At 42.7% G+C, this 11,272-nt stretch overlaps 1 protein-coding gene across 1 annotated transcript; it reads left to right on the top strand.

Moving 5' to 3' along the window:
- The first annotated feature begins 2,202 nt into the window (after positions 1 to 2,202).
- LOC124615307 (allergen Tha p 1-like) lies at positions 2,203 to 6,997 on the top strand. The gene is made up of 2 exons (XM_047143095.1): positions 2,203 to 2,432; positions 6,687 to 6,997. The coding sequence occupies exons 1-2, from the start codon at positions 2,252 to 2,254 to the stop codon at positions 6,875 to 6,877; spliced, it is 372 nt and encodes a 123-aa protein (XP_046999051.1). The 5' UTR covers positions 2,203 to 2,251; the 3' UTR covers positions 6,878 to 6,997.
- The last annotated feature ends 4,275 nt before the right edge of the window (positions 6,998 to 11,272 follow it).

The following is an 11,272-nucleotide window of genomic DNA, read 5'->3' as shown; positions in this document are numbered from 1 at the left end:
ACACCATCGCAGGCGCTCCTGTCTGTGATGCAGCGTCAAGTGTAACCGCAGCCATGGCCTCCGAGGTGATAGCCCATGCTGCTGCAAACGTCGTCGAACTGTTCGTGCAGATGGATTTTGTCTTGCAAACATCCCCATGTGTTGACTCAGGGATCGAGACGTGTTTGCACGATGCGTTACAGCCATGCGGGTAAGATGGCTGTCGTCTCGACTGCTAGTGAAACGAGGCCGTTGCGATCCAGCACGACGTTCCGTATTACCTTCCTGAACCAACCGATTCCATATTCTGCTAACAGTCATTGGATCTCGACCAACGCGAGCAGCAATGCCGCCATACGATAAACCGCAATCGCGATAGGGTACAATCTGACCTTTATCAAAGTCGGAAACGTGATGGTAGGCATTTCTCCTTCTTACACGAGCCATCACAACAATGTTTCACGGGGCAACGCCGGTCAACTGCTGTTTGTGTAAGAGAAACCGGTTGGAAACTTTCCGCATGTCAGCACGTTGTAGGTGTCGCCACCGGGTCCAACCTTGTGTTAATGCTCTGAAAAGCTAATCATTTGCATATCACAGCATCTTCTTCCTGTCGGTTCAATTTTGCGTCTGTAGCACGTCATCTTCGTGGTGCAGCAATTTTAATGGCCAGTAGTGTATTTCAAAGTAGCATGGCACTCAATTTACGTAAAGTAGTCAAAACTTATAAATGGCAACATTCATGCTACGTTTCTGCGTTCTTCTCATGAACCAGAAGAAACAAAGCTTTGTTGGCATTAGATAGCTGACAAATATATAGCGCTGGACCTTTTTACGTTATGCGCAGTACAATTTGCATGAGGATGTTTAGACGCTAACTGTAAACGGCATAAGATAATTGCAAACTATTAAGCTGTCAGGTTAACCTTGGACTTACTGTCGTGGAAAGAAAATGATCACACTTACGTTATTCTGTAAAGACGTGTAATAGAAGATTGCATAGAGAAATTGACTACCTGCTTATACCGACAAATTGCATGCATGCTAGAAGCATCCTTGGGTGTGTAGTTTCAAGAGGTTCATTCAAAATGTTAGTATGCTTTTAAGAGTAATCTCCATTAATTGTCTATATTATTCGTGACGAATCAAGTTTGCCAAGATCGCGAGCAATTCTGCTATAACTATGGCTGGTTTCGACAGATTTACACTGTCATTGTCGAATCCAGTAGCATAGACATGTCAAGACCGGCCATAGTAATAAAAATAAATGCTAGCGATCATGGCAAACTTGATTCTTCAAGAATAATATAACGTTCAGATCGTCCGAAACGACAGACGCAGTGTATGATGTGTATAACTGGTCTCACTAATTTAGAGTTGCTTGTTGGTATTCCTTTTGCCTTACACATTATTCTTCTCAAAGATTCAGTAAACCGACCTGGTCTGTGGTTATAAGAAAATCAAATTGATAATAACAACACAATTCCAGCGAGATCGTTTACTATTGCTTCAGAGCAAATAAAATACAAGGGTCAACGTTTACTCATTGCATTCTTCAGGCAATTCTATGTGATGTAATTGATTTAGAAGGATTTCTATACATGAACCAATGTAACTAAAGGAAGCTGCCTCTCATATTATTTTCCTAAGCCAAACAGACTTTCTGGCAATGTCTTGTAGATTTTTGTTTCTGTTCTTCCATAGATTATTCTAGTAAGACAAGGCACGCATGAGATTTCATAGGCTAAACTTCAGATTCTAAAACTTACTTCACACAGGTCACACATACAGTTTCATTTTTTTAAACTCTGTTTGGACAAGAGCCCACAAGAAGATTTTCTAACTCGTATATGTACTTATTGATGAGTTACAGTCCAGAAAAAACCGCTGTACCAACACTCCCAAGAATACGTAACTCACGTTAAAAACTTTTCTAGATTAAGTTGATTGCGATATATTTTTCTTGATGTTATTGGTCGAGCCACTATTTACTTGCGTACGGCTAGTAAAAGAAGAAGGAATTTCCAGTAAGGCATCATGGAAACTGGAATACAGCGAACGGTCACGAGTAGCCTTGAGAGCGACTGGCTCTTCTCAGAAACGACCCGGTGCGTGGACCAGTCAAGGTCAGCGTCCGCTGCCTGGCGCCTGCGTAGGCACATGCCGTGACGTCAGGTGTACCGGTGATCGTACGTATATATAATGCAACGCAGACTAAAGCCGGCAGATCACACCCCAGACGCTACAGCAGCAGCCTATTGCCAGAGTCACAATGCAGAAATACACTCTCTTGCTGGTCTGTCTGGTAGCAGCTGCTACTGCGTACACAACCAAGTACGACAATATCGACCTGGACGACATCCTGCATAACGACCGCCTGCTCAAGAAGTACCACGAGTGCCTCCTCTCTGATAGCGACGCCTCCTGCACGCCTGATGGGAAGGAGCTCAAGGGTGAGTACAGTGCTGGGCACACACTGTAGTTCTTCCTATGTTGACACGCGTCATCTGTCTTGCATCTGTCTTGTGAATGAAGCGCACATCAAATGGGTCATCGATTCTGCATTCGCACGACTCTAGTACATACTTATATGTAACGGATACTGCTCTACTACGACACACACCTAAAGCGTTTTCGAGAAATAAAGGTTCAAAGTTTTACGGGGCTATCGAATACCATAAAGCTAAGGCAGCTGTGCATGTGCATGCCTCAACTGCCTTCGAATAGTATCATTTTTTTCTAACCCGCCAACAAGTATTTGTATTTACACTTCTTCAATCGCCGTGCAAGGTCCTGGTAACGATCGATCCTCCGTCATAAACACAGCAAACGTACCTTTCGCCTGTACATAGACAGATCAGCGTATTCGTGATTATCAACTGTATCCTGGAAATTCTGTCACTTCTAATATCCAAGGAAGCTGTGTGCAATATTGTAGGCAGCTAGTTCTGTCGCTTTACACAAGAAGGGGCCACATATGCTTTCTGTCGATATCCCAAAAGCTATATATATATATGGATATTAGTTGAATCATGTGTAGACTGATATGACTTCACTTCATTTAACCCGGATTCCGATTGTAGCTCGCACCAAATGTACCACAAACATTAGCACAATGATCCGCCAGTGTATTCGATACAGCTAGTCCGAAACATAGTGGTGATTCAGATTATTATGGGGAGAAAGGTTGGTGGCGTGAATTTATTCATCATCGGCTTTTTTGCCAATGATCTGGTTTATATTCGAATGCTCTTCTCATTGTCTCTTGAAATGAGAGCATGTGACACCGATGATGGTGATCCGTTTGTCGAATGGGGATGTTAAGCTCGCCTGCCTCCTTGGTGCTATTCGAGATGGGTAGGGTACAATATGTGCATCCATTACACACACTCACACTCTACGGACACATACGACACAACTCCCACATAGCCACATTGAAAGGGACCAGTGTGAATAGAGACACAACCTCCTTTCCGACAGGAGGCTGAATCCGTCCCATGGGATATGCCAGCGAACAGTGCCACACAGCACCTACATTCACATTAGCATTCTTATTGTTATTGCTCTTCGAAGAAACATGATTAGTTTTAATACATCTACTTGGCAGGAAACGTGGAACAAAATCGACTCTAACACAGTACAATCAAACGTGTAGTCAGCTGCGAAATCACCACTCCCTAGGGCTGACAGTCTCCTATTGGATTTGAAACGCTCGGTAAAACTTGGAACCTTGAGTTCATGGAAACACTTGAGAAGCCCACGGTACTACTGCAACATCTGTTATATGTAAGTATGTTGTATAGTCGTGTTGAAGAGTGGTGAAATCGAAAAACCGATAGTTATATGCTTGCAATATACCTTTAACAACAACAGTAACTTTATCAGTAGTATGCTAGATATGTTCTCTGTTCTTCCGTAAGTGAACTCCCATCTTTAGTTACCACAGGCTCCCAATAGTATTGTTTGTGACGGATTTACATCACCAGTGCGGGATGTTAGTCTTTGGTAATAAATCTGTGAACTGTTTCATTAATATTGCTATTTCTTTTTTTTTTTTTGTAAAGAAGGTCTCTTTCCATGCCAGCCTTCATGTCCTATATCTTGATCCATTATATTCCACATGTCGATAATCTACTTAACAATCCATAGCCGTTTCTACTGTAAAATTTACCCTACAGGTCTCCTTCCATCACATGGTTCCCTATTCCTAGATGCACATCGCGTTCCTGATACCTTCGTTTCTTCTTCTCTACTTTGATAAAATTTCACTTTTAAGGAGACAGTTATGCGGACGTATGATTGGTGATTTACGAAACAGGCAACAGATCTCGCTAATTTCACTGTCATTTGAGAGATTGCGTGAGGTATACCGTTCACCCTGGTTAAAATGTGCGCACCTTCGAATGGATTAGTTCGCATGACTCAACTGGCGCTTTATTGCTGTGATTTCTTGTTTGTATCTAACTTTCATATGTAACTCTCACCCCCCCCCCCCCCTCCCTCCTCCCTTCGCTCTCCACAGTCCCTGACCCCTTTCTCTACCTTTTTCCCAAGCACTAGCTCTTCGTATTACTCTCTCTCTGTCTCTCTCTCTCTCTCTCTCTCTCTCTTTGTGTAAAATGTGTGACAGATCCCGCTTGGTTGATTTATTACCGCAAAGCGTACCATGTCCAACAGGCTAAATTTTTTGAACTGCCCTGGTAAAGTGGTTGATTACAAGTTGCTCTGCAGTGCTGTATGTGGAACGTGGCAAATCGTAAAGGCTTGGAAAATGGAAAATTCACATCATATTGTCGTCTTAGACAATAAAGAAGACACTGGAGTCATATGTTGCCGCTCTTATTCATTTTTCGGGGAAACCTTACCTACTGCACGACTACACAAAATACACTCCTGGAAATGGAAAAAAGAACACACTGACACCGGTGTGTCAGACCCACCATACTTGCTCCGGACACTGCGAGAGGGCTGTACAAGCAATGATCACACGCACGGCACAGCGGACACACCAGGAACCGCGGTGTTGGCCGTCGAATGGCGCTAGCTGCGCAGCATTTGTGCACCGCCGCCGTCAGTGTCAGCCAGTTTGCCGTGGCATACGGAGCTCCATCGCAGTCTTTAACACTGGTAGCATGCCGCGACAGCGTGGACGCGAACCGTATGTGCAGTTGACGGACTTTGAGCGAGGGCGTATAGTGGGCATGCGGAAGGCCGGGTGGACGTACCGCCGAATTGCTCAACACGAGGGGCGTGAGGTCTCCACAGTACATCGATGTTGTCGCCAGTGGTCGGCGGAAGGTGCACGAGCCCGTCGACCTGGGACCGGACCGCAGCGACGCACGGATGCACGCCAAGACCGTAGGATCCTACGCAGTGCCGTAGGGGACCTCACCGCCACTTCCCAGCAAATTAGGGACACTGTTGCTCCTGGAGTATCGGCGAGGACCATTCGCAACCGTCTCCATGAAGCTGGGCTACGGTCCCGCACACCGTTAGGCCGTCTTCCGCTCACGCCCCAACATCGTGCAGCCCGCCTCCAGTGGTGTCGTGACAGGCGTGAATGGAGGGACGAATGGAGACGTGTCGTCTTCAGCGATGAGAGTCGCTTCTGCCTTGGTGCCAATGATGGTCGTATGCGTGTTTGGCGCCGTGCAGGTGAGCGCCACAATCAGGACTGCATACGACCGAGGCACACAGGGCCAACACCCGGCATCATGGTGTGGGGAGCGATGTCCTACACTGGCCGTACACCACTGGTGATCGTCGAGGGGACACTGAATAGTGCACGGTACATCCAAACCGTCATCGAACCCATCGTTCTACCATTCCTAGACCGGCAAGGGAACTTGCTGTTCCAACAGAACAATGCACGTCCGCATGTATCCCGTGCCACCCAACGTGCTCCAGAAGGTGTAAGTCAACTACCCTGGCCAGCAAGATCTCCGGATCTGTCCCCCATTGAGCATGTTTGGGACTGGATGAAGCGTCGTCTCACGCGGTCTGCACGTCCAGCACGAACGCTGGTCCAACTGAGGCGCCAGGTGGAAATGGCATGGCAAGCCGTTCCACAGGACTACATCCAGCATCTCTACGATCGTCTCCATGGGAGAATAGCAGCCTGCATTGCTGCGAAAGGTGGATATACACTGTACTAGTGCCGACATTGTGCATGCTCTGTTGCCGGGGTCTATTTGCCTGTGGTTCTGTCAGTGTGATCATGTGATGTATCTGACCCCAGGAATGTGTCAATAAAGTTTCCCCTTCCTGGGACAATGAATTCACGGTGTTCTTATTTCAATTTCCAGGCGTGTATATACATCTTTATACTTTCTACATCTAGCCGCAAGTGCCTCTGTGGGAGAATTCATGATTTTGGTTTCTAGATACCATATTAGCACATTTATCTGGTCACAATATGGTATAATGCACCTAATCACCATTCTTGGTGCGCTAATGAAAGGTAAGAAAACATGCAGAAGAATACACATAACTGCAGTAAAACAAAGCAAATAAATTTCCATTGCTCTTCTCTGTGGAAGCGAAGGATGGCCACCACTGAACCATGTGGGCCAACCTGAAACACGGACCAATGATGCAGATTCAAATCGAAATGCTTGGAGTCGCACAAAATTCAATTATTAAGAATTTTCAAAACAAGTATTATTGATCTCTTCACTTTTCTGATTGTGAAACCTGTCTGTTAACAGCCGCCGTCCCTGATGCGCTGACCAACGAGTGCGCCAAATGCAACGAGAAGCAGAAGGCTGGTGCCGAGAAGGTGATCAGGTTCCTTATCAAGGAGAAGCCCGACCTGTGGACGCCGCTGGAGAACAAGTACGACCCCACCGGCACCTACAGGCAGAAGTACGGCGAGGAGCTGAAGAAGGTCTCCGCCTAGACTCCTGCATCTACTAGTCTATGCTACTGTGATATCAGCAAATCAATATCTCATGTAATCAATTTTTTCCATTGCCATATGCTCATCTTCATTAATAAATAATTAATAAACAATGGAAAACCTGTTTTTGAATTCCACATTAAGAAGAAACCAAATAATCGAGTACGTTTACTTCGAAAGAAACACGACGAAACTTATAATCCCAGAATACTAACGTATATTGCAGTCATTTATATACCCAGGGATGTTTTAAAATGTTTCACATAACAATACGGATGTTATAAAAGACTTTCTACTAAAACTGGATACAACATATACAGGAATTATAAAATGAAAAGTGGAATACAGTGATAGCTGCGGTAAACAAGTTTGATTTATAGCGGTTCATGAAAGATTGAGAAACAAATACAGATCACAATCAGGTAGATTCAAAGTTAGATTGACGTCAAAGAGGGGTGGAAGAAGAAGTGAATTGGGGACATGATGGAAGTATAGGTACCAACGAGTGGAGGAAAGTTTCTGTGACTTACTAAGAAACGACAAGATAAAGAAGGAGAAATGACAGAAAATGGAGGCTTTTGCTGTCCTGTATGATGGAGTGAACTCCGCACATGTGTGTTTGTTTCTAGGGAGAAAAAAACGTTATGTTTACGTAAGGAGCCGTGCGGAGTGGCCTTGTGGTTAGAGGCACTGATGGCGCGGACCCTCCCGCCGGAGATTCGAGTCCTCCCTCGGGCATGGATGTGTGTGTTGTACTTAGCATAGGTTAGTTTAAGTTAGTTTCAGTCTAGGGACCGATGACGTTGTAACGTCCACTTGGAAAACTTATGAATTACTGTGCTGGTAAACCTCCTAGGTTATTTGATTTACTAACAGATGAGCAAATCTCAATGTACTCAGACAGTTTTCTCCTTACTTATTCTGATCATCACTAAACTGACACACAATATTTTAGCGGTACGCAATCTGACTTTCAATAATCCCTACAAAAGAATGGCCCTGACTAACAATAACCTTTACCTTTCATTAATCACTTACCTCACAAAAATCTTCGTTGCTCGAACTACTGCTGCAATACAACGAGCGCCAATACTGCCAACTAAATAAGAGATTATAACTACTGAAGGCACAACTACGCATAGGCATAGTTAGCAAATGAAAGATATTGATAGTCCGCTCTCAAAACTCTGGCCTCTCTCTCCCCACATCCACCACTGCTTGCGGCTCACCTCCAGCTGCACAATGCTACGCGCTGTTCACATCCAACTTCTGCCCAACACTACACTAGCGAATATTCCAACAATGCCAACCAGCCACAGACTGCACACAGCACAGTCAGTGATTTCCATGCAGAGCGCTACATGGCGTTACCAACCTAAATAGCCTACTTCATAGCCCCCATGCAAATCCACAAAAAAATTTACAAATTATTTTGGGCCGTGCCCAATAATTATTTGCTAATTTTTTTTATATTAACGATGACAAATATATCAAATGCACACATTTATCGATAAAATGTTGGTCAAAAGCAAACATTTTCCCACAGTCCATAAAGACAGTCCTAATCATTCATCACAGTAGTAATTGCAGTTTTTTTCTCAAAGTCGGAGCAGTAAAAGAAAATGCACATGGAAGTAGTGGATTTCCATTCAGTCTTGAAGAAGTGGTGTCTTCCTTCCAAAGGAAAGACAGTACTGACTCTTGACATGCAGACAGATAATGGGACACAACAGAGCAAATCCACAGCAGAATCAGTCCAAGTTTTGAAGAATATTTGTAGGTAGATCATCACAGAACAGACCCACTGTAGTCCTGGTAGAGATTAGGGTATTGGTGGGCCACCAGAGGTGCAGACCCACTGCAGTCCTTGTAGAAATAATGGTATTGGTGGGACATCAAAGGTGCAGACCCACTGTAGTCCTTGTAAAGATAATGGTATTGGTGGGCCACCCAAGGTTCAAACCCACTGTAGTCCTTGTAAAGATGGCCAGGAGCCATCTGTTATGACTGTGCGGTTGCATGATCAACATCGAAGTATCTTGCAGATAATATAGCAAGTCCATAAACCAACACTTGTGCACTCACAAAAAATTTTTGAAATGTCCTTAGAACCAACAATGTCGTTAACTAGTCCATTGCTGAATTATCAATACGCGTGTGAGCACTAACAGTCCTTTTTTTCCTCACATATTGTGCATATACTATGACCAACAGAAATGTGTGCACTGAAATGAATCCCTACAAGTTACTTAATTTGATGAACTGGTGTCAATTACAATTTTATAACATGAGAAAACAATTGCAAAGGTACAAAATACATCATTAAAGAACATAACAGTACAGATAACATTTGTAGTAATACAGGCTTTACAAAAGAATAGAAATAAACATATAAATCAGTGTTACATGAATTATGACATAAGTAAATAAATAAAAAAAATTGAGAAGAGCTTTCAAAACATTAACTTCACACATGAGCATTAAAATTGAACAGAACAAATTGTGTGTAAACATCTTTACAAAGTAAATAACTTATTAATGCAAACTATATTTGAAGTTTAACTGTATTCCTCATCACAGTGAACGTAGCTTAGTATTAGAAAAATTCTAAAACAAGATGAACACAAATACGCTAGGGTACACAAACATATAGTGGAATAACACAAAAGGACAGGACAGACTTATATAGTCTACCCCTCCTAGGCTAACTTAAATCTCCTGAGCTAAACTAAGGGACGAGGCAGTGCAGCACCACAAAACAACACAAACACCAATGACAAGAAAATGCAAATTGGCAAAGCAAGCAGCAGTATATCTAAATTAGCAGAACAAATGCTACATTACAACTAATGTGAGCCAATTTGCAGCAACAAGGAAAATAAATCAGTAGTAAAACTGGCTTAATACAATGTAAAATTTAGTAGGGCAATACCTGACAAACAGCAGCAGCAAATGCGATAACTCATATCTAAACATGAAAAAACTCAAGCAGAAAAAATACTACAGTTAAGATAGGAAATGTCTAATACCTATGTCACATCTTAATACTAGAGTGATGCATCACAATAACTTACTCTACCAAACAAGTTACCAAGCAATTGAAAAATTTATGTATGTAGTTCCTGTGAAGGTAAATGTCTATTTGTGTTCCAACGTCCAATTTTTTTAAAGAAAGTAGGTCATAAAATTATTATCAACTGGGTCTGTAGACAGAAAATAGTGTTATTTGTACATCTAATCAATTTTATTTTAACCAATGCAGCAACACAGCTAGAAACTAGATATTAAACAAAATGAGCAAATATATATATAAACCAAAGCATGAAACGTCATTCACTAGCCGTATCGAATTTCAGTAAATATCAGCAATTACGAGATGCAAAGTGTAAGTACACGCTCCTAGAATGAAATTTTCACTCTACAGCGGCGTGTGCACTGATATGAAACTTCCTGGCAGATTAAAACTGTGTGCCAGACCGAGACTCGAAATCGGGACCTTTGCCTTTTGCGGGCAAGTGCTCTGTTAACTGAGCTACCCAAGCAAAACTCACGCCCTGTCCTCACAGTTTCAATTCCGCCAGTACATCGTCTCCTACCTTCCAGACTTCACGGAAGCTCTCCTGCGAATGTTGAATAACAAACAGCCCTGGAAGAAAGAAGGAAGAGACATGGCTTACCCACAGCCTGGGGGATGTTTCTAGAATGAAATTTTCGCTCTACAGTGGAGTGTGCACTGATATGAAACTGCCTGGCAGGTTAATTGTAATTATATGTCTTCAAGTATGAGCGTGTCGTATTTGCGGTGCTTTTTACAAAGAAATGTCAATAGCGAGGTTAATGTCCTCTTGTTTCTCCAATGGCTTTTTTCCAGGTGACTGTCGCGCAGCTTGGAGCCTACAGCGCATTACGTCAAGGTCATTTAAACTTCTTACCGAAATATTTACGACAGCAGTTTCCGCTAGAGTGACAGTCTAATATAAAAAATTTAAAAAAATCACACGTCAAAAAATTACAGTAGAAATGTTTAGAAATGAAATCTCATCAATAGCAATGCTGTGATACTCAGATTCACACATGTACACATGTCATAACTCTTAAAGTACGATTATTGGTTTCCAACATCCTTTTCACAAATCAGAGTCCCTAACCACTACTCATTATTTCTTACCTTATTACACATAATCACATTTCTCGTATAGCATCAGCTTGTTGATCATAAACATATCTCACCATCATAATACACATCGTTGTCGTTATAAAATCATCATAACAGATCAATCACATCTCAAAATTGTCGCAGCCTCTTTCAATAATCTCAAAACTTAAAAAAAATGCTCTCTGCTCGTTTCAGTAAAGTCATCTACTTCAAACGTACTCCAAAAATCATGACCCCAT

This window comes from Schistocerca americana, chromosome 5 (genome assembly GCF_021461395.2).
Source record: "Schistocerca americana isolate TAMUIC-IGC-003095 chromosome 5, iqSchAmer2.1, whole genome shotgun sequence".
In the NCBI taxonomy this organism is placed as follows: Eukaryota; Metazoa; Arthropoda; class Insecta; order Orthoptera; family Acrididae; genus Schistocerca; species Schistocerca americana.
This window is presented reverse-complemented; position numbering and strand designations above follow the sequence as displayed.

Coding starts and splice junctions, on each gene's coding strand:
- LOC124615307 (XM_047143095.1), top strand. CDS start 2,252: ATGCAGAAATACACTCTCTTGCTGGTCTGTCTGGTAGCAGCTGCTACT. Junction 2,433..6,686: donor TGATGGGAAGGAGCTCAAGG/GTGAGTACAGTG, acceptor GTCTGTTAACAG/CCGCCGTCCCTGATGCGCTG.